Source organism: Pangasianodon hypophthalmus, chromosome 26, assembly GCF_027358585.1.
Source record: "Pangasianodon hypophthalmus isolate fPanHyp1 chromosome 26, fPanHyp1.pri, whole genome shotgun sequence".
NCBI classification, from domain to species: Eukaryota; Metazoa; Chordata; class Actinopteri; order Siluriformes; family Pangasiidae; genus Pangasianodon; species Pangasianodon hypophthalmus.
Window position 1 is genome coordinate 12,055,622 of NC_069735.1, and position 24,551 is coordinate 12,080,172.

The following is a 24,551-nucleotide window of genomic DNA, read 5'->3' on the forward strand; positions in this document are numbered from 1 at the left end:
CTACACCACACAAAGTATACACACCATTTTGTACCTGACTGACTGCTGTCGAGTAATGATCTGTATTTTCCATGAACTAAATGTCAGCTTCACAGCACAGCACAAATTAGTGACGCCCTCCTACTATATCCGGCCTCAACAATAATCTTGAGTTAAAGTTCTTATAGCAAAACAGGGAAAATAATAAATTTCCCAGTTTGGCAGTGTGCCAAAAAAAAAAAAAAAAAAAAGACACTAAAACCTCCAGTGACCAAAAATTGTACTAGTGCTGTCAAAATGAATTTCCACATTATTCTTCAAAATTTCAATAATATTTACATATTCAAAGGCAAAAATCCACAAATCTTTGCAAATAAGGTAACGTAAGAAATATTTTGGCTAAATGATGCATTTATCTTGGTGTACGAAAATAAACTCTTAAATAAATCCATGGACCTCACGTATCCATCCTCCAATGATGTTCTATTGGTCATTAAGTGCACTACATACTGTAGGTCCTACCTCCTAATGCCATTATGTTAGATCCTAGTAGTAGTCAAAGGGAACATTGGGCCTTATTTATCAAGCTGGATACAAACAGATTTGTTTGTAAATCTTTTGTAAGAGCACTTACAGAATAAAAATTTGGTATTCACGAAAATCCTGTAATTTCATAAAACTTTTTGTATCCTACTCATGCTCTTGATTGTGTTTAAATTCGTGCATGAGAAGACTAACTAATGTAAACCTCGAACAGATCGGCTTAAAAGCCTATAATTGGTGAGGAATTACCGCACTTTTACATGCAGTTTACCCTGTCGAGTTTAAATAATAATAGCTTATGTTTTCCAATTACACACACATTTATTGAAACATTTGTGAAACCCAGTCATTTCATATTAATGAATTAACTAAAGTATTAAATATGAAAAAAATTAAAGAAATCAAACCAACATAAATCCATGAATTAAGATGCCGCATAAAGGAGTCAGTGTATATACTGGCTATGTTTCCCACGGAATTTTTTAATGCTGTGCAAGTCACTGATCTGGTATGTCTCAAACTGCAATGTGCAGTATACTCCCTAGTGTGTTGCGTGACTTCTTATGACACACAGGACACACATAGGCTGCATTACTTCTTATGACACCCTCCTACAAATCCAACATGGCATTGGGGAGGGCACATTGGTGTACGAGAAATTTCTGACTGAGAGTCATGAGACACTTTGCTTTGAATAAAAAAAAAAAAGAAGGAATTTCCCTATGTTTTTCTTTTCACTTCCAGTTTAGATTTTCTGTAATTAAGCTCCAGATGTTTGCCCTTTTCAAGGTGCTGTTATGCTGTTAAATAATATCTATTTTATCAGCATAGATGTGAGTCAAAAGAACTTTCACTTCTACGTCAGAGAGTGTCTTTTTTGACCTTTACTCTTCACTGTAGCACTGTGAGATTTGCCCGGTAATTTACAGCTGATTGGCATTCATCAACATATGCATGAGTATGAAACCAGCATTTCCGAAACTTTTGTGACTCCGGTGGAAAGTCTTAGTTTGGTTTGACTTATACAAACATTTACATACAACTTTACCAAAATATTGATAAATAAGGCCCATTACTAACGAGAAAATTTTAGCACAAAAACACTAGCGTATATTTGGCCAACAAGATGCTTATCTTTTCCCCAAGCAATAGTATGAAATGAGGCAAAAGACTAGAGTGAGCGCAACTTAATGAGCAGCTCCTCCATTTTTAACAGCCAAATTGACTACAGTCCCACTCACTTGTTTTTATATTGGCTCACAAGCCTGAGGCTCCTCAGAAAAGGTCAAATATAGATAAAGTCAGCACGAAGCAGATGCACATTTTTCACATTCTATGTCCTTTGCACGTCAGTGAACTGCCTTATATGATGAATGGTTTTTTTTGTGTGTGTCTACTTTAGCTATTTCGGATTTGGCCTACCTGGGAAGCGGTAAATTTGAAGATGGTAATTTTTTATATGGTTACTTCGTAGTGTAAGACATAGAAATCTAGCTACATATCAGCAACAAGAAAACATTACTCTTGGGAAATAAATAATTAAGGTTAATCTAAAACATTTAGGTTTGTGATAAAATGATGTTCCTTTGTTTAACAAATTATCTCACGCGGTTTCCACAACAGAAAAACACATTCGCTTATTTGGATACCATGCATATAAGAACCGTTACACAAAGCTGCACATTGCAGCAGATTTATCAGACATGAGATCAATTACTGGATGAGAAATTTCATCAGTGACTTTGGCAGTGTCCACAACTGCAACATGTGCAAATGTAGACAGGAAGTTACACGCTTCCTTTTGGTTTGAAAGAAGGCAGAAAGTAAAAACATGCAATACTATCACATCTTACAATCACTCAAAACAGACTCTTGTAAAAAGATACTTGCTTATGGCGAGAAAATGTTAATATCATAGATGACACCTGAGCTCTCTTTCTGAAACCTGATCCAGGATCAGTTTTTGCCATATTCTAATGCCCAACTGACCAACATCAGTATAATCAGTATACTGATACTGTACTAGAGCTGGATTAAATGAACCCCAATCTTAAGCTTATAGCATCCTTATAAAGAGGCAAAGAACAATCAGTAGGTTTACGTAAAAGACTAAATATTGAGGACATCTTTAAGTCTTTTATTCGTTTTATACCACAGCAATTTGCTTGCTCGCAATTTTATATTAATTAAAGAATGACACATTGTACTTTTTTTTCCAATTATAGTTATAATTAATGTTGTGAAACATCCAAGAAATGGAAAATGTTCCTTGTTTAAGTGGATAAAATGTGATAAAGTGTGAAAAAACCTTACGAATTTTCAAAAACTTTTGACTGGCAGTGTTCCTTACAGCCATGATACTACCATGATTTTGTGGCAGGTTATTGTAACTTTATTACATACACTGTATGGCCAAAGGTTTGTGGACACCTCACCATCACACCCATATGTGTTTGTTGAACATCCCATTCCAGAATCAGTCCCTTTTCCTGTTATAATAACCTCCACTTTTCTGGGAAGGCTTTCCACTAGATTTTGGAGCATGGCTGTGGGCATTTGTGTTCATTCAGCTACAAGAGCATTAGTGAGATCAGGCACTGATGTTGGGCGAGGAGCCCTGGGGTGCAGTCAGTGTTCCAGTTCATCCCAAAGGTGTTCAGTAGGGTTGAGGTCAGGGCTCTGTGCAGGACACTCGAGTTCTTCCACTCCAACCTTAACACACCATGTCTTCATGGAGCTTGCTTTGTGCACAGGGGCATTGTCATGCTGGAACAGGTTTGGGCCTCTTAGTTCCAGTGAAGGGAAATTGTAATGTTACAGCATACAAAGACATTCTAGACAATCGTGTACTTTCAACTTTGTGGCATCAGTTTAGTGAAGAACCACATATGGGTGTGATGGTCAGGTGTCCACAAATTTTTGGCCATATAGTATATTTACCAACACAATAGTTCCATGGCTTTAATTTAATTTATGATCCTTTCATGATTTAATAATGTTTTATTGGAACTACATTTACTAAAGCAACAAGCCATGAGTGCCGTACCTGTGATAACATCACTGTAATGCACCTAATGTGGTCTCGTGTGGCTTAGTGCTTTAACAAAATGGCAAGCTACAACTAAATAAATGTAATTTATTATTACTAATATCTGCAATAAACAATTCATCTGCAGGCAAAGATTTTGGTATGCCATGGCTTTACTAGATCGCCTTATGGTAAATGAGGTTTCATATTAGCAGAACTAAAACTACCATACCATGATAACCACAGTATGGCTATGACTTGGAAACCAAGTTCCTTTTTATGGGTTTATTTTCATAAGACGTGTGTCTTTACTGTGTAGATTTAACAGCAAACTACCAAAACACAAGTACACACTGAACTGTAAATCTGAGCACATACAACTGTGTGTATAGTATCAGTGTCACCTTCTGTTTGTTTTCGTTGATAAGATGGTGAACTTTCTCCTCACTTGTGGTCAAGTTGGAATTTCCCTATCTGAGAATTGGCTGACTGATAGAAAGATAGAAACAAGATCATACTGAGACACTCAGCAACACCTGTTGAGCTGCTGTGTTTCTGTGCTGTCTGTGCGTCTGCATGCATCCAATTTGCTGATGTGATGTGCAGTTTAGTAAATTTACTGGCATTCAGGTGCAGAACACACACACACACACACACACACACAGGATTTTCAGTCTCAAGCACAAGGAGGGATGCTGCTCATTAGATTTTTAACAGTTTTAAACACACTAATAATTTAAATGTTCAAAATACAGATACAACATGACATTATTTTTAGACTTATTAAAAACTAATATGATGATTGTAATTTTTCAAATGTGTCTCAATTTTTTGATATCAGAAGACAGAACAAAACTTAAAAAAAAAAAAAACCCGCAAAGATAAAGCTAAAATAATACTGAAAATTGGAAAAATCTAAACAGAATTTGAGGATATTAATAATTAATTAATTAATAATTAAGCCTCTGTGGCGGCTACAGTGGGCACAGCTTCATCAAAATTGGAAAGTTGAAGATTAGATAAAGACCAGGTGATGTTTCTTCAATCTTCATCTGTCCTGTGCCCACTGTAGCCTCAGATTCCTGTTCTTGACTGACAGGAGAGGAACCTGATATTGTGTTCTGCTGTTGTAGCCCATCCAGCATGTGTGGTACATGATGTGAATAATAACTGAAGCTCTTGACTTGTACCTTCTTGATTTTATGCATTGCACTGCTGCCACGTGATTTGCTGGATACGTACAACATATATGTAATATACACTCACAGAGCACTTTATTAGGAACACTATACTAATACTAGGTAGGGCCTTCGCTTTGCTCTCAAAACAGCCTCAATTCTTTGTGGCATGGATTCCACAAGATGTTGGAAACATTCCTTTGAGATTCTGGTCCAAGTTGACATGATTGCATCACACCGTTCCTGCAGATTTTTCAAGTGCACTTTCATGCTGTGAATCTCCCTTCTACCACATCCCAAAGGTGTTCTATTGGATTCAGATCCGGTGACTGGGAAGGCCACTGAAGAACACTGAACTCATTGTCATGTTCATGAAACCTGTTTGAGATGACTTTTGCTTTGTGACATGGTGCATTATCATGCTGGAAGTAGCCATTAGAAGATGGGTAAATTGTGGCCATGAAGTGATGCACATGGTCAGCAACAATACTCAAATAGGCTGTGGCATTCAAGCGAAGATTGATTGGTATTAACAGGTCCAAAGTGTGCCAAGAAAACATTCCCCACACCATTACACCAACTCCAACAGCCTGGACCGTTGACACAAGGCAGATTGGGTCCATGGATTCATGCTGTTGGTGCCACATTTTGACCCCACTATCTGTGTCCCTCAGCAAAAATCATGATTCATGAGACCAGGCTACGTATTTCCAGTCTTCAGCTTTTCCAGTTTTGGTGAGCCTGTGCCCACTGCAGACTCAGGTTTCTGTTCTTGGCTGACAGAAGTGGAACCTGACATGGTCTTCTGCTCTTGTAGCCCATCTGCCTCAAGGTTTGACATTTTGTGCATTCTGGGATGCTTTTCTTCTCACCACAATTGTACAGAGTGGTTATCTGAGTTACTGTAACCTTTCTGTCAGCTTGAACCAGTGTGGCTGTTTTCCTTTAACCTCTCTCATCAACAAGGCGTTTCCATCTGCAGAACTGCCTCTCACCAGATGTTTTTTCTTTACTGCACTATTCTGAGTAAACTCTGGAGACTTTTGTGGGTGAAAATCCCAGGAGATCAGCAGTTATAGAAATACTCAAACCAGCCCATCTGGCACCAACAATCAAGTCACGGTCAAAATCACTGAGATCATATTTTTCCCCATTCTGATGGTTGATGTGAACATTACTTTAAGCTGCTGGCCCATATCTGCATGATTTTATGCATTGCACTGTTGCCACACAATTGGCTGATTAGATAATTGCATGAATGAGTAGGTGTACAGGTGTTCCTAATAAAGTGCTCAGAGAGTGCATCTCAGTTAGTAAAATAAACCTGACAGATGTAAATTCTCCCCTAGAACACTTAACACATCGGGGATTGTAGGTGGTACCTGCTGTGGTGGTGGTTGCTGGGCGTTTCTCCTGAGCTGGGCCAGCTGTGAGAGCAGCAGCTGTTGATCCAGCATGTCCATGCGCTGCTGTCGCTGGATGTCCAATGTGGCTCCCATCCCCACTGGAGCCTCAGCACGTGGCTCTGTGCCTGAGAACACAGGTTCCAGGAGCTGAGAGCTGCAGCGCGCCAGCCACCGCGGAACATACAGGAACCGCTGGAGAGCCAACACGTTACTGTAGTACAGCACGCCGGAGACCTGAACACACAAACATCAACACGTTGCTGTAGTACAGCACGCCTGAGACCTGAACACACAAACACCAACACGTTGCTGTAGTACAGCACGCCTGAAACCTGAACACACAAACACCAACACGTTGCTGTAGTACAGCACGCCTGAGACCTGAACACACAAACATCAACACGTTGCTGTAGTACAGCACGCCTGAAACCTGAACACACAAACACCAACACGTTGCTGTAGTACAGCACGCCTGAGACCTGAACACACAAACACCAACACGTTGCTGTAGTACAGCACGCCTGAGACCTGAACACACAAATGTGGTAGAGTGATTTGTCAGATTTGCCAGGACAGATGTGTGGGAAAATATTAGCGTGTAGACAGTTATAAAAGGGAATTCAAACTTGAAATAATATTAGCTTGATTTCTTCACTATTAACATCACAACATAAACTACATGACCTTGTTCACCTTGTTACTTGAATGAAGGATATATCTGTATAACAAATTTCTATACATAATTTTGCATAAATTTGCAAAATTGTAACAAGAAATTTTCCTTCTTTCCTTCAACCAGTGCATCTGAAACAAAACCGATGATGTTGCACTGTGACTTCTGCTGGTGGGAAGATGTGTGAAATGTTTACTAGAGTTTAGACATGATAGATGCTAACCCCAAACTATCATTTTGATCAAAAACACTGCAAGTGTAAGACGAAATGAAAGGCTGTGTAAATTACAGATTACACAGTGCGTGGCTTTGGTGAGAAATTTCAACGCAATGAAAGTTGGTTTTTTACTTACCAATCCACTAAGAGCCACAACCCACATGTACGTGCTAGAGGTCAGCAACTGAAAGACAAGTGAGCAAAAACTGAGGTGATCATTTAACCCATGTGCTGTTACCAATGTACTAACTACAAATGCATTGACAGCATTTTTTCCCAAACTGCATACACTTAGGAGTCATTCAGTACTCGTTAATAGTGATAATGAAATGAGTAACCTACTTAATATTTATCAAGCAGGGGCATCATGGAACATTTTATTTAGCTGTGCTGTTTTTTTCCAATGAACTCCTCGTGCTGAGTTTTTACATTTAGTATCTTTAACTGAGAGTGCATGGGCAGCTACCCTGAGGCGCAGAGCAGTATCAGTGAGTGTGGTCATTATCAGTATCAGTATCGGTATCAGAATTGATGCATCCTGATACTGAAGCAGTTCACACAGCTCACCTGCAGGCCCACGATGTACATGAGAGACTTGTTGCTGATCGAGACATAGGGCACCAACTGAGTGACCTGAACTCGAGGGATGGAACAGAAGAAAGGCACAAAGAGGGCGAAGACTGGACCCAGCCTGAGATAGAGAGAGAGAGAGAGAGAGAGAGAGAGAGAGAGAGACAGAGAAACCCCACATCAGTCAAAATAAAAATTGCATATTATTTGTGGCCAATTTGTGTCTACTTGTTAGCTAGTGACAGTGCTAGTACTACTGGTTAACACAACATAATAATAATAATATTAGCTAATAGTCAACAGTTTACTCAACATGGTAGTTATCCTAATGCTAGCTAGCTTGCTAGTGACCTTAGCTAATTGTTTACACAGTATAATAGTTAACCCAATGTTAGCTAGCTTGCTAGTGACAGTATCTACTTGTTTACATGGTATAATAAATTAGCCTAATGCTAACTAGAGATTTTAGTTACTTGTTTCTTATATTCTATCAACTTTGTTTACAGAATATAAGACCTAGCATTATCTACCTTTATAGCAATGTTATCTACTAGTTTACACATTATGTTATTTAGCCTAAAGTGACTTTAGGTACTAGCTTACACAGTGTAAGCATTAGCCTAGTGTTATCACATTTTCTAGCAATCTTAGCTACTTGTTTACGCAGTACAATAGTTAACCTATTATATTAACATGATCACTGGGTTATACAACATAATAATTAGCCTAATATTAGCTAGCTTGGTTTTAATAACATGATATAATTCTTATATTTAGGCTAGATAATAAAGTTGCTTGCTAGTGGCATGAGCTACTTGTTTACACAAGATCATAATTAGCCTAATGTTAGCTAGCTTACTTGTCACTTAATCTACTACAACTAACTTTTTTTTTTTTTTAGCTACAAGTAGCAACATTAGCTACTTGTTTACACACCATAACAGCCCAAGGTCAGCTAGCTCAGTTTAAATAATGTAATATAATTTTTAGGCTAAGGCTAGTTTGAAAAAAGTCAAATAGAAACTGCTACACATTAGATGAGCTAACAACTTATCTGGTCACAGTAGTGCAGCACTGTGTTTGGGTAGATATGCTAATGTTGCTAAACAGGGACAGGCCAAGTCTTCACTTTGTTTAAGTGTTTAATTAATACGTGCTAGCATCATTTTTTCCTTATTTTTCCTTCATAAATTATTTATTTTTGTGAACATTCAATGAAAATATCATTGAGGCTTTTTGTTAATGTGGCACTGTTTTGCTAGTCGTTTGTTAGCAAACCAAAAAATTGTGTGATGCATTTTGTGTATCATGACAATGTCTTCAAGTATTTTTATTTGAAGTTTACTCCACCATTCTTTCAGGTAAATGTAGCATTTTAATTTCAGTTTAGCATTTGCTTTAGTGTATTATAATCATTCGCACTTCAAGATGCACAGCCACACTTGTGGTGTACGTGTGAATAAACATGGCTCCTCAGCTTCCCTTCCTTATAAATACACAAGTACGCTTATTGTACAAAGTGAGAAAACCACAAGCTTTTTTGTCCCCTCCCCATCCCTCTGCCATCACTATTAGCTATGAAATTGCGCCAGTGCAGGGGAATTGCACCTACAAACCACACACACGGGAACGTTAACACTACTCTTCTTTTATCTAACGGCAATGATAGGAGACTCTGTGGCTTGGTAAAGGGGTTGTGTTAAAAGAGCAGCTCAAGCAGCTTCAACAACAGCCAAGGATGAAATAAGTACAGGCTTGACAGTTTGATGATACAAATTTGAATTGTGAAATATGACAAAATGAGGAACATGAGAATATTGTGGTCAAACACAATGGCTCATCAACAAAATCAGCTTTTGCAACTCGATTAGACAGATTCAAGTCTTATGGACCATGGCTTGGTATTCATGTTGCCATAGTTCCTGTGACCAAGGATCAAGTGAATCAAACTCATTGTATAATACTGATGACAACACATGGGGGGGGAAACCCCAGAAATGTGAATTTTGGTTAAAAGAAAAGTCACATCAACTGTGAGCGAGAGTGAGAACCACAGAGAGGAACATTTTATTCCATCAAAGCTACGTCAAATAACGTGACGTTAACCAAAGCAACCAAAAAAAAAAAGGTACAGTGATAAAAGTTCACCTATCTCCACAGATACTGCTGTTCGCATTTCTGGTCAGAGGCTAACTAAATTTCATTGTCTCTGTACGTGTACAATGCATAATGATAATAAAGTTGAATCTCAATCTTATAATAAAAATTGCATATTATTTGTGGCCAATTTGTGTCTACTTGTTAGCTAGTGACAGTGCTAGTACTACTGGTTAACACAACATAATAATAATAATAATATTAGCTAATAGTCAACGGTTTACTCAACATGGTAGTTATCCTAATGCTAGCTGGCTTGCTAGTGACCTTAGCTAATTGTTTACACAGTATAATAGTTAACCCAAAGTTAGCTAGCTTGCTAGTGACAGTATCTACTTGTTTACATGGTATAATAAATTAGCCTAATGCTAACTAGAGATTTTAGTTACTTGTTTACACAGTATCATAGTTAGCATCAAGTTAGCTACTTTGCTGTCAACTTTGTTTACAGAATATAAGACCTAGCATTATCTACCTTTATAGCAATGTTATCTACTAGTTTAAACATTATGTTATTTAGCCTAAAGTGACTTTAGGTACTAGCTTACACAGTGTAAGCATTAGCCTAGTGTTATCACATTTTCTAGCAATCTTAGCTACTTGTTTACACAGTACAATAGTTAACCTATTATATTAACATGATCACTGGGTTATGCAACATAATAATTAGCCTAATGTTAGCTAGCTTGGTTTTAATAACATGATATAATTCTTATATTTAGGCTAGATAATAAAGTTGCTTGCTAGTGGCATGAGCTACTTGTTTACACATGATCGTAATTAGCCTAATGTTAGCTAGCTTACTTGTCACTTAATCTACTACAACTAACTTTTTTTTTTTTTTTTTTTTTTTTAGCTACAAGTGATAAAAGTTCACCTATCTCCACAGATACTGCTGTTTGCATTTCTGGTCAGAGGCTAACTAAATTTCATTGTCTCTGTACATATACAATGCATAATGATAATAAAGTTGAATCTCAATCTTAAATATTTAAAGACTCTTGCCATACAAGATACATAAAATGACTACACTGTGTAAAAATGTGTTAATCCGAAGACTTTTTAATCATCAATAAAATATTTTATATATACATACACACAATATATGGCCAAAAGTTTGTGGACACCTGACCATCACACCCTTATGTGGTTCTTCACCAAACTGTTGCCTCCTGACCTGACATCAGTGCCTGACTTCACTAATGCTCTTGTGGCTGAATGAGCAGAAATCTCCACAGCCACACTCTAAAATCCAGTAGAAAACCTTCCCAGAAGAGAGGAGGTTGTCATAACAGTAAACGGGAATAAATCTGGAATGGGATGCTACGTATCAGTTACGTAAAGATTACACTGTGAGTGCAGTGTGATGCTATTACCACCCTGAAGTTGATTATTTTCCCATAGAAGCAAGAGTTTTATTCCTCTTGTTCCACAGCAATTTGCCAGTGAATACAATTTTTTACTAATTAACAAATGAAAGATCATACTACGCAGCTTTAAACAGTTGGTTCTTCACTTCCTCTCGCTTGAAACTTTCCTGTGGTGCAAAGCTTAAAGTTACAGCTTTACTTCTGTGGTGCTTGTGTGCTGACACTGGAGACTCCTTCAATAAATACTAAATAAATGTCTCTTTAGAGAAAGTGTCTGCCATACTTGTCTACCTTGTCCTGCAAAATGGATAAATCATATCCCGGGGAAATATAAACACCTCATGTATATCATGGCTACTTGAAACACTAAATCAGATCTTTGATCAACTTATAATACACAAAATACAAATATGCCCTTTAGATTCGGTTCCATATTAATGTCAAACTGTCTGTGGACTGAGTTTCACTTCTCCAAATGAACCCCAACAGCCTCACTCTTGACACATGAAAAGAGGAGGTGCTGGAAAAAATTAGCAAAAAGAGGAAAGGAAGTGGTGTGGTTTTAGAGATTCAACCTACTTGGAGCTGTGCATTTTAAAAAGCCTACTTGAGACATTTGAGATAGTTGAGGATAGCAACTATGTCATAAGGGAGGGGGAAAATATACATATACATACAGATTGTGTGAGAAATAAGAGGGTGTGTCTTGGTTTGAGATGCATGAGGAGCTCTGCATTGCCCGATCAGAGATATAAGCTGCTGCTCAACTGTTTGGTGAGTATGTGATTTTTAGGATTGATTTTAAGGCTGAAAGGAATATATATATATATATTTGAATATATATTCAAATGTAGCAGCAGTACTAAAATATATATCATAATGACTATTTCCACTATTACATATAATTAAGAATTGGCTGAAAAAAAATAAATGAACCAATAACGTACATAGTTTTTGGCTAATTTATAGAAAAACAGATCAAGAATAGAAATAAAAATAACCAGAAAAGCATGTAAGCATGATTTTTAAGGCAACTTTCAAAAGCTGACCTGCTTAGTTTGGCAGTTTTACAAGCGGTTGTGGTCATGCAAACATGTGAATGTGTGAATGCAATGTCTATAAACCAAGAGAATCAAATTTTTTTTATCAGTTACTGTTACTAGCAAACATGAGTAAATAGTTGCCATGTTGCCATTTGTAAAAAGACCTTTCAAGGGGGAAATACCATACACATTCTTTGATGTCTTGAAATCATTTGAGCAGTTTTGTGAGAGACGTTCCTGAAGATTTACAGAATAATAGCACTCTGAGTTTGGTCGCTCCATACAGGGACAGCAATTTTTAAGCAATTAAGGTAATAGAAATTCTTATAAAACCTATGCTGAATTCAGCCTGCTTCTTTGAGATGCATTTTTACATCTTTTCTGAAGACATTTTCAGTACTCAGTCTTGTGCTAGTCATTTCGTTACCTTTTATATTCTACTATTTCTGTTTGTTTAGGTTTAGGTTGTTTTGTTAATGTAGATATAATTCGTCTAGTGCTGATAGACTAGATTTTGCACCCAAAAAATTGTTGCTGACTTAAAAAAAAAAAGTGTGTTCAAAGTTGTCGTCTTTGAAAGTGTATTGTTTTCCTTGAAGCTCTGACCTTAGTCCTACTAACTACGACTATTTGCTAACTTGTTTTTCTAATGTAGCTATTTTTAGTACTGTTATGCTCAGGTTCTTGATAAATTCTTTTTTTTTTTTCAGCATCCAATTCCCTTTGACAGCTGACAGAAAACAAATGCAGAATCTTGATGTTGACACTGAGTTGCAACTGTAGCCGATTAAACACACTCCCAAAAAATTTACATATTTAATATAACGTATATATATATATATATATATATATATATATATATATATATATATATATATATATATATATATATATATATATGTATATATATATAAAAAATGTAATATGTAATATGTGTAATATAATATAATATAAATATATAATGTAAATGTAACTATTCTTGATGTGCTTTTTTTCCTGAAAGAAGCTGATCCTACCCTTTTAGAAAAAAACAGAACTCCTTAAGAGGTCTTTGGGTGGTTAACAGGTCTAGCTTTCTAAAATGGCGTTCCTGAGTGTACATCAGTACAGTTTATATTTTAAAAGTTTTTAATTTTAAATTAGCACCTCTTAAGAGGTTCCTCAGTCAGGTTCCTTTGGAGGAAAGCTCAAAGGTTCAAAGTAGAACCCTAAAACAGAGTTTCCCTATCATAGAGGGATCAAAGTAGAACCTCTTAATTATCTGAGGAACCTTTGAGGAAGCCTTTTTTCTACAATCTGATGGTTTTGTGGGTGTCCAGGTGTTTTCACAAAAATAGACCGAAAGTAAAGGTGTTGACTTTATTTTGCTTCTAAAATAGAACTTACAATGCAAATTTCCATTTCTGCTTTCAGTCTGTATTTATCAGTCTGCGAAGATGTCTGCACCAGCGATCTCCAACTGCACCAACCTGTACTCCCACAGTCCTGTGGCACGTGTGCTCATGCCGCTGGCCTACTCAATCATCTGCCCACTGGGGCTGCTGGGCAATGTGCTGGCACTGCACGTCATCTACACCAAGCTGACCAAGCTCAACTCCAGCACGCTGTACTCGGCCAACCTGGCAGTGTCAGACTTGCTCTTCTGCATGGCTCTGCCACTGCGGGCCATCTACTACGCCCTGGGCTTTCACTGGCCGCTGGGAGAGGGACTATGCAAGGCCACAGCATTGCTCTTCTATGTCAATTGCTACGCAGGTGTTAATTTTATGACCTGTCTTGCTGTGGATCGCTTTGTGGCAGTAGCACTGCGGCCGAGGTTGGTATGGCTCCGGAAAATGCGGAATGTGAAGTTAATTTGTTTGTTAGTGTGGGTGCTTGTGTTAGTGCAGACGCTGCCATTACTGACCATGCCCATGACTCATGTGGAGCAGGATGGCACCACTACTTGCATGGAGTACCCTAATTTTGAGAGCACTGTCCAAGGCTTGCCTTACATTCTGATTGGCGCTGTAGTTTTGGGCTATGGGATCCCACTGGGGACAATCCTTGTCTGTTACTCAGCGCTCTCACACAGACTGCGGCTAGCTGCCAAGTCCAACCGCCTGACTGAGCGATCTGGAAGGACTCATAAGGCACGGAGTGTGATTGCCGGCGTTGTGCTGGTGTTTGTTGTGTGTTTCAGCCCGTACCACCTGGACCTGCTGCAGTACATGTTGCGGAAGCTTGTGTACGAGCCGGACTGCAATGAGCTGCACTCCTTCCAGATCTCACTGCACATCACCGTGTGCCTCATGAACTTCAACGCATGCCTTGACCCATTCGTTTACTTTTTTGCGTGCAATGGCTACAAGAAGAAAGTGCTGAGTATGCTGAAGCGCCAGGTCAGCCCGTCACTCTCCAGTGTAGCACCCAGTTCACCTGACAGCTCAGCAGCTCATGAACAACAAACCCATTTATCCCGCCAAAACAGACACCTGACCCTGAACACCATCGAGAACAGCTCCTGAACCTCCACATACCTCCTGGCAGCCTTCGGACAGGATATATTTTCCAGACGTATGTCTGTAACGAACAATTTGCACTGTATGAGAGATTTCTGAATACAGAGCTGGCAGAGTTTACATGAGGATTTTCATCACACCCAAACAAGTTCTCATTCATGTTTCATATCTTCAAGGAAAACTTTGTTATAACCACTTGTTGTACTGCTTGTGTCTGTTCAAGGTGTCTTAGTTTGATATTCCCAATTTGTGCTCTGTCCCACTGGGAAAACCCTTACCAATATAAAAGAGGCTTTCCTTTGAGAAAAGGGATCTAGTAGAACCCTTCAGGAAGGCAGAACCCTTAGCCATTCAAAGAACCCCTGACAGAAAACATAAACAATGCTTTTGAACATCATTGATGGTTTATTGTTGAGTTGTCAGCACTTGGTTTTTTGGTCAGTATGAGTTTGATGTAATACAAAAGATCACTTCCTGAAGTGTCTCCATAGTAGAAAAAACACAAAAACTCGTTCTCCACAGGAAGTGACAAAATCTTTACTAATTATCAATTCACATGGGATATATTCACTTATCTGGGGTTCTACTGTTATTCTGTAGGAGATACACAATCTTTCCAGAGATTTCAAGGAAATGTGAATCTATCTGATATGTCTGGTTAGAGTGGGACTAAAAATCACACAGGTACTATGGTAATAACTACATTACCCTACTTCCTGATGTAAAAAATAATCATTGCAGAATAGGGCTTAGGATGGATTACTTCTAGAGTGCAGATCCAAGGAGAAGAGTGAAGAGAGCTGCTTAATGTGGACAGAATATTGATTGAAATGGTAGTGCAGAATATCAAACCAGATATTATCATTATATTAAGCCTACAGGAATTGTGGGACATATCAGTATACACATGTCAGATGTGGATAGTATGTATATAATATGTATACAATATGTGTACTATAAAGTATAAATGTGTTCTAGCAGTAAATGGCAAAGATTAAATTGTATTTTTTTTCTTTTTCCCCCCATCAATGGCACTGCACTGGATTTCTGACAGGAAGTGGATTGTATACTGAATTTTACTGGTTTGAAAAATACCAAAAAGCCTGTGGGCTTGCAGGGAGTCCAACTGGTGTGCACCGAAGACACTACAGAATAACCATTTCAAACATTAAATGAGTGAATCTCTAGAGAGTATAATAATCTCATAATAAGAAATATATAAATTCACTTGCAATTTTTACTTTTAAGATTTTCAGGACATCATATTACGTCCAAAAAAACTTTACTAAGCAGGCGTAAAGCAATAGAGATAAATTTACTGTTTCCCTTTGCCTCTAATGTAGTCATTAGCCAAGGCATGTTTGCTTCTTTAGTATTTCACTGGAATTACTAAGATAATGAAGCTAACATGTAATGAAGGCTTATAGTGGCCTGTTTAGCATTATATGCACTGACTAAAATCATTAGTGAAGGTGTATGGAACATGCGTAATAAGCTGCAAAACCTGTGTGTGATAAGCACCATCTGAAAGTACTTGTGGAAAAATAGACACTATTAAAACTATTTTGCAACCTTAATGCAACAAAGTTATTAAATAGTTATATAATCAATACAATTAAATAATAATAGTATAGTAATAATAATAATAATAATAATAATAATAATAGTCATCATCAGCATGTGATATGTGCAAATTTTCTTCAGTATACATTAGTATCTTTTAAAAAATCCTACAATTGTTATTAAACAATTTGTTTCAACTAGTGATTTACTTTACTATTTTATTTTAACAATAAGGAAGAAAAAAATCCAAAGCCAAGCGAGATTCGAATATCTAACCCCTGAGACAAACAACCTACTAATGCACCATGGCATTAGGTGGTTATAATTGAACACTTTCAAATAAAGACTAGCAATGGCAAACTTCTGCGCTATAAAAAAGTGTTATCCAAATTGCTAAATGCTGACATAAATGTATAACCTAACAGAAACGCATAGTTCTTCCTTGATTGGATAATAACAATGTTTAAATTCACTGGCTGTCAAAACCAGCATTTTAGAAAATGGCTCCTTTTTTACACCGTCAAAGCGGAACAAAAGTATTAAGAGTTTAAAAAAAAAAAAAAAAAATGCCACATTATGGAAAGCCTTTTACTGCTTTATAAATAATTCCATAATGGCGAAAAATACTTTTTTAATGCCACTCTCAAATGCTACAGTGACACATGCATGTTTTGTGGTGAAATGTGAACCTACTGGTGTTCCACTCACTCCAATGTGGCACAGTATTGCCTTTTTATGTGCTGTGAGCTACATATCTCACAAAAAGTAAAAACTGCACGCTCCAGTGCCTTTTTGTTATGGTCCCACAGGATCCCAGTCCTGATGCACTCCTCTAGATCAAACCTTAATTCAACAGACATGAACAGAGAGTTCAACCAATCCATCATATGCATGGGAAAAGTTAAAGTCAGGGGGTGTTAACACTAAAGTTCAAGTAAAATGTGTATATAGCGAAAATTTTGAGCAAAGATAAGCCACAGTTTTATCAAAGGAAACAATCATTCTTAGAAGCACAGTTCCTCTCAACACTTCCCTGAGAACAATGTAAACAGTACTGCTCTCTCTGTGCACACAGCGCACTCAGGTGGTTCAGACACATAACTGCATGATGTTTCTGCATGTTCCTTAGTAACAAGGATGTTAAATGTTTAATAACAATGCGTTCTATTACATGTACAGGCATAGTCCTCCAGTGAAAATAAAAAAGCTGGTACAAACTCAATCACTGTAATAAATCACATGGATTGTTGACTTACGGTCCGGCTGGCAGCACGTCCACCTGCAGCTCAAACAGGAAGTGAACAGCCTCGGCCAACAGGAAGTCCAGAAATCCAGACAGAACCCAGGTTCCAAACAGGAAGGACTAACATCAACACACGAGAACACAAGAGTGCACATCAGTCACAAGAAAATCCTGAGATGAAAGATTAGTTTTGAAGATTTTTTTAAACAGTGTATTAAATTGCAACAGGAAATCCAGTTTTTATTAATTTGCCAATTAGAAATGCCTCCAATCCTGCACTCATCCTGTCCCATTTCCCCAGGTACACAGGAACACACTGGAACACTGTCTCTTATATCTTATGACCCTTTAATAACACTTTCTGGTCACCTGATCAATCTAACTCAGGTTTTTCAATAGAGCAGAACTAGTTACACTGTCTAATATTACTGAATCAGAAAAAGGGAAAATGTGTTGAAAGCTGAGAAGAAAAGCTGAGAAGCTTCACAGTGAGAGAGAGAGTGAGTGAGTGAGTGAGAGAGAAAGAGTGAGAGAGACAGAGAGAGAGAGAGAGAGAGAGAGAGAGAGAGAGAGAGTGTGTGTGAGAGAGATGACAGCACTGAGCTGTGAAATCCCAGTATTTCTCATACAGACATGTTTCCTTCTACATGCTCATCTAACTTTCAGCTCATTTTGGAAAAATACAGTGATTACAAAGAGCTGAAAGAGCTGGGGGAAAAAAACGGAAGAAAGAAAGAAAGAATGAAAGAAAGAAAGAAAGATTAGAGACAAAGAAGAACCGGAAATTGGGTGAAAGTAAAAATCAAAAAAAATGAAAGAAAGAAAGTAAGAATGTTTCTTGTCATGTTACTGAGAAGAAAGAAACACAGAAACAAAGAGATTCTAACAGATATCATGTTGGAAAGCAAAAAGGTGAGGGGAAAAAAAGAATGAATGACTGACTCAATAAGAGAGTGAAAGAGAGAGAGAAAAAGAGAAAGAAAAGTTTCATACGTCAATGCTCACTTCACATTAGCAATTATGCGTATGTAAGTGTATGTGAGCGTATGTAAGTGTATGTGTGCGTATATAAGTGTATGTGAGCGTATGTAAGTGTATGTGAGCGTATGTAAGTGTATGTGAGCGTATATAAGTGTATGTGTGCGTATATAAGTGTATGTGAGCGTATATAAGTGTATGTGAGCGTATGTAAGTGTATGTGAGCGTATGTAAGTGTATGTGTGCGTATATAAGTGTATGTGAGCGTATGTAAGAGTATGTGAGCGTATGTAAGAGTATGTGAGCGTATGTAAGTGTACGTGAGCGTATATAAGTGTACGTGAGCGTATGTAAGTGTATGTGAGCGTATGTAAGTGTATGTGAGCGTATGTAAGTGTATGTGAGCGTATGTAAGTGTATGTGTGCGTATATAAGTGTATGTGAGCGTATGTAAGAGTACGTGAGCGTATGTAAGTGTATGTGAGCGTATGTAAGTGTATGTGTGCGTATATAAGTGTATGTGAGCGTATGTAAGAGTATGTGAGCGTATGTAAGTGTATGTGAGCGTATGTAAGAGTATGTGAGCGTATGTAAGTGTATGTGAGCGTATGTAAGTGTATGTGAGCCTATTTAAGAGTCTGTGAGCGTATCTGTGCAGATGTAAGAGTATTTAAGAGTACATGAGCGTATGTAAAAATATTTAATTGTATGTAAGAGTATGTGAGCTTATGTGAGTGAATGTAAGGGTATATGAAGGTATGTGAGCATATGTAAGAGTATGTAAGTGTATGTGAGTGTATGCGAGTGTATGTAAGCATATGTGAGTGTATGCGAGTGTATGTAAGCATATGTGAGTGTATGCGAGTGTATGTAAACGTATGAAAGTGTATAAGAACTTATGTAAGGGTATGTGAGCGTATGTAAGGGTATGTGAGCATATGTAAGAGTATGTGAGTGTACGTGAGCGTATGTAAGAGTATGTGAGTGTATGTAAACGTATGAAAGTGTATAAGAACTTATGTAAGGGTATGTGAGTGTATGTGAGCATATGTAAATGTATGTAAGCATATGTGAGTGTATGTGAGTGTATGTGAGTGTATGTGAGCGTATGTGAGCGTATGTAAGCGTATGTGAGTGTATGTGAGTGTATGTGAGCGTATGTAAGTGTATGTAAGCGTATGTGAGTGTATGTGAGTGTATGTGAGCGTATGTAAGTGTATGTAAGCGTATGTGAGTGTATGTGAGTGTATGTGAGCGTATGTAAGTGTATGTGAGTGTATGTGAGCGTACATACGTGTATGTGAGTGTATGTAAGAGTATGTGAGAGTATGTGAGTACATGTAAGGGTATGTGAGCATATGCAAATGTATGTGAGCGTATGTAAGGGTATGTGAGAGTATGTGAGCGTATGTACGGGTATGTGTTCGTATATTAGCGTATGTAAAGGTATGTGAGTATGTGAGCTTATGTAAGGGTATGTAAGGGTATGTGATCGTATATTAGTGTATGTAAAGGTATGTGAGTATGTGAGCTTATGTAAGGGTATGTAAGGGTATGTGATCGTATATTAGTGTATGTAAAGGTATGTGAGTATGTGAGCTTATGTAAGGGTATGTAAGGGTATGTGATCGTATATTAGTGTATGTAAAGGTATGTGAGTATGTGAGCGTATGTAAGGGTATGTACGAGTATGTGTTCGTATATTAGCGTATGTAAAGGTATGTGAGTATGTGAGCGTATGTAAGGGTATGTAAGGGTATGTAAGGGTATGTGTTCGTATATTAGCGTATGTAAAGGTATGTGAGTATGTGAGCTTATGTAAGGGTATGTAAGGGTATGTGATCGTATATTAGTGTATGTAAAGGTATGTGAGTATGTGAGCGTATGTAAGGGTATGTAAGGGTATGTGATCGTATATTAGTGTATGTAAAGGTATGTGAGTATGTGAGCTTATGTAAGGGTATGTAAGGGTATGTACGGGTATGTGTTCGTATATTAGCGTATGTAAAGGTATGTGAGTATGTGAGCTTATGTAAGGGTATGTAAGGGTATGTTAGCGTAGGTAAATGTATGAGGACTCTGATAAAGTCAGCTGTAACTCACTTTGTGCTCAACTGATTTATAAACAGTGCACTTTGTCACAAATGTCACACTTTTCAGCACATCACACATGTGCACATGCACTGCTGATCATTTGAGTCTAAATGCCTAAAATCAGAGGCACGTAGGTTGACGTAAATGTACGGTTGAACAGATGTGATCATAAACCAACATGCCAGGGTTGAGTGAGTGGTTTACTGCTACTGATACCTATTAAACACAACGATGCAGAACGACTTACAGCAAATCTGTGACTGCCGAACCTCCTCTCGAATATGCGGAAGTTGTAGATGAGCAGACTGCTGCAGAACATGTCCTTTACATCCAGACAGATCAGCCTACCACACAGCAGCCTCCACAACTACCGTAAACAAGAAATCCACACGCAAACACACACACACATGCACAGACACAGCATTTCAGCTGAAGTTTCGCAAGACTGTCTACACTTATATACAACTCAGGAGTGTAACTGTGATATCGAACATTGTGGTAAATTCGCAATAACATACACACATGACTAAAGGAAGAGTGCAGTTGTACAGTGACCTGTCTGTGGTGCGTGATAGCGTGCAGGCTGTAGACGAACAGCTTCTGGTACTGAGGCAGAGCCACGAGCAGCAGCACAGTGAAGGCAGTGGGAAGCAGCAGCAGGCTCTTCGACACTGGAGCTTTATCTGTCGGACACACACAGGCATCAAAGATAATCCTGACAAGATGCTCGGAAACAGAAAAAAAAAGAAATGAAGAATTCACACGAAAGTACAGAGTAAGAAAGCAAATTTCAGACAGCATGCACGTCAAGGCTGACAGAATGTATTTGGTTTGATGGGAGAATTGTGTACATTTCTTTTTGGAGAACTATCCCTTTAATACAACTGCTTAAGCGTCGTCACTGAAACCTGTAGTCTGTGATCTAAATAAAAATGCGGAGGCTGTTGTGGGTTTCCGTCTCTATTAAACTTGGGTTTGAAGCTATAGGAAAATAATCAAACTGCGCAAAACTATGGAAATTTCCAAGCAATGTGAAAGAAATAAGCAAGAACAGAAGAAAGAAAGAAAGAAAGAAAGAGGGAGGAAGTGAGAAAACGAAGACAGAAAAAGAATTCTGATGTTGCCACAGCCATCCATGGCCAGGGGTCCAAAAGTCTCTGGGTGGGAGGGATGGCATGCTCTCTCTCTCCTGTCAATCACAGCGACACTAGCCAATCGTGGCCATCTGTGAGCTCATGTATGAGAAGAGAGCGGATAGCACCTGGCTGTCGTTCTTCCGAGTAGCTGTCATATGATAGTGGAGAGCAGGCTGGTGGGTGGGAACTACCCAAGAGTAAATTAGGGAGTAAATTAAATTATTAAAAAACCAAAAAAAAAGAAAGGAAAAAAAAAGAAAAATACAAATATGATGATAGAAATGCAAATAAAAGATTAAATAAACAAAGTTAAAATATTTGAGATAGAGGATGAGAATGCAAGAGGTGAAAGCAGTGAAAAGAGATAGAGAAAGAGAAGGAAACCGAAAATAAAAGAAAAGTAAAGAGGAGACAATAAGGAAAGGCAGTGAATGAGGGAGAGATGTGAGGCCCTACAGTGTGCATCTGCCACTGATATAGAAAATGATGCTGATTAGATGCTGCATTAGAAAAAAAAAGAGAAAGAAAGAAATGAGAAAGAAAGAGGACACAGAAAGGAAACGCAGTGAGTGAGGGAGTGAAGCAAGGCCTTAATGCATGCACCTGCCATAGATATAGAATATTCAACATGGCACCTTATCCATCCTGCTAACATCAAACAATGAAATATGAAATATAAGAGAAGCGGATAGATAGATAGATAGATAGATAGATAGATAGATAGACTGGACATTTCAGTGAAATGTGAAATGAGAGAATAAGAGACAAGGGAGGGAGGGATGGATGGATGGATGGATGGATGGATGGATAGACACAAACTCTGGAAATTTCAGTGAAACATGTAGAGATAGATAGATAGATAGATAGATAGATAGATAGATAGATAGATAGATAGACACAAACTCTGGAAATTTCAGTGAAACATGTAGAGAGAGAGAGAGAGAGAGAGAGAGAGAGAGAGAGAAACTCTGGACATTTCAGTGAAATGTGAAATAAGATAGATAGATAGATAGATAGATAGATAGATAGATAGATAGATAGACAGAAACTGGACATTTCAGTGAAATGTGAAATAAGATAGATAGATAGATAGATAGATAGAAACTGGACAATTCAGTGAAATGTGAAAGAAAGAAAAATAATGAAAGGACAAACTCACAGACAGACAGAGAGACAGAGAGATAAACAAGGCCCTACAGTGTGCACCTGTGTGAGGTGTGAGAGCTGCTGCCGTTGCTGTAAAAACTCTACAGCAGCTGCTGCATTACCGCTATCATTACATTACATCTGTGTGAAACTCCGGACATTTTAGAGGAAAAACCAGGTGAACTTCTGAAATGCGCATCAGTGACAATTCCAGCTGAATTACCTGCTCAGTTTGTCACTAACACACACACACACACACACAGACAGACAGACAGACAGACACAGTAAACAATACGCTTCAACTGTCAGCTGAAGTACAGAATGAATGACAGCGCTGAGCGCCACGTCCCAAATCACACACTGCCCTCCTACATAGTACCGCTCCTATTACTACTCACGGTAACTATAGTAACACAGACTAGCGTTCTATTTAGACACACTAAACAGTAGGTTAGTGTGCGGTTTTGGACGCAGCCGATGTCTCACCGCTGTCTGTTCGCCTTCACGCTAAAACGGTCCACGACATGAAGCAGATTTTAGCTTTACTTACACAGCCCTCTGGACCCGGTAGTGGTGAACATTGTGCTGGCTACATGCGCGAAATAAACAACAACCCAAAACAACCAAGGCTACACAAAGGCACTGTGTTTTATAGCTAGAAACTTGATAAAAGTTAAAGGGAAAAATCGGGTGCAGGAGGTAAAGGGGGAAATGGTATCCAGAATGGCAGCCGACGAGGGACAAATCTCGTCTATAAAAAACGCGTTTCTCGAAGTTTGACGGTTTACGGCCATGGTTACGGCTAAACCTCTGAGGACGTCAAAATCTCGCGCATGCGCAGATACTGAGCTCAGGCAGGAGGAAAAAGTGTGAGAATGTTTGAGAGAAAAACTATCGGAAATATCCGAAACTGCACCATATCGACTATATAAATGCTTAGACAAATGAGAAAATATTTATACTGCCGCCAGAAAAAAAAAAAAAAAATTCACAGTCTATACATTGTGTATAAACTGACTGTTTTTGTTCCTTGAGATAATAAATGAATGTCCTTTTGGTATGATGTAATATATATGACATGATATGTCTTAGGGGTATGCAACCTTTTACACTCAACATTTTGTGTGTGTGTGTATGTATGTATGTATATATATATTATAAACACTAAATATAAGTAATTCTAATTCTTCTAGTCTTCTAGGTGAGTGTATCTCTCCATAAGTTGACTGAAGGTTGCATTACCTGTGTTTGGCCACATGGTGGCAGCACAAGCTAACGTTAACGACACATATGTGCCAAACAATAACACCCTGCAATGTTGCCCCAATGTTAGCCTTTGCATCCTCTTTGATTTTTTTGAGACCCCTTTCACAAAGTTCTGGGAACGTTCCTGAAACATTGTGGGAACTTCAGAACACAACATTCTCTTCGGTTATATGACAACTGACAAGGAACGTTCTCCAAAGGTTGCGTTAAGGTATTTTCTTTGAACTACAAACTAACTTTCCATGGACATTACTGTAACATTCTCTTACAGTAATTTCTAGAGGTTTGACAAAGGTTGCTTTTAGGATTTTTTTTTTTTTTTTTTTTTTGTATATGCCAATACAATTTTATTTCATACTGTAATAAATTTGCTGAAATGCTTTACCTGTAGTCTAAGTATTCATTGTTGGCTTTGCAGAATACATAGAATTCTAGGCTTTTCCATAAGAGAGAACGTTAT

At 38.1% G+C, this 24,551-nt stretch overlaps 2 protein-coding genes across 3 annotated transcripts in view; one reads left to right on the plus strand and one right to left on the minus strand.

Moving 5' to 3' along the window:
- ubac2 (UBA domain containing 2) overlaps positions 1 to 23,573 on the minus strand; it is a 29,966-nt gene extending 6,393 nt beyond the window's left edge. The window contains exons 1-7 of one of the 2 annotated variants that reach the window (XM_026931994.3): positions 23,376 to 23,573; positions 21,066 to 21,226; positions 20,791 to 20,910; positions 17,485 to 17,591; positions 7,592 to 7,715; positions 7,161 to 7,208; positions 6,111 to 6,368 (exon numbers count right to left, since the gene is read on the minus strand). In XM_026931994.3, coding sequence (XP_026787795.1) covers positions 6,111 to 6,368; positions 7,161 to 7,208; positions 7,592 to 7,715; positions 17,485 to 17,591; positions 20,791 to 20,910; positions 21,066 to 21,226; positions 23,376 to 23,406 — 849 coding nt within the window. In that variant the 5' untranslated portion in view covers positions 23,407 to 23,573. The remainder of the gene's footprint in view (positions 1 to 6,110; positions 6,369 to 7,160; positions 7,209 to 7,591; positions 7,716 to 17,484; positions 17,592 to 20,790; positions 20,911 to 21,065; positions 21,227 to 23,375) is intronic. The other variant, XM_026931995.3, reaches the window with a different exon arrangement.
- Positions 10,800 to 17,472, plus strand: gpr183b (G protein-coupled receptor 183b). Its single transcript, XM_026931993.3, has 2 exons — positions 10,800 to 11,895; positions 13,578 to 17,472. Exon 2 carries the CDS (start codon positions 13,601 to 13,603, stop codon positions 14,669 to 14,671), a length of 1,071 nt encoding a protein of 356 aa, XP_026787794.1. The 5' UTR covers positions 10,800 to 11,895; positions 13,578 to 13,600; the 3' UTR covers positions 14,672 to 17,472.
- Positions 23,574 to 24,551: the final 978 nt, after the last annotated feature.

Bases quoted from the DNA above. Each gene is read 5' to 3' on its own strand.
- gpr183b (XM_026931993.3), top strand. From the start codon at position 13,601: ATGTCTGCACCAGCGATCTCCAACTGCACCAACCTGTACTCCCACAGT.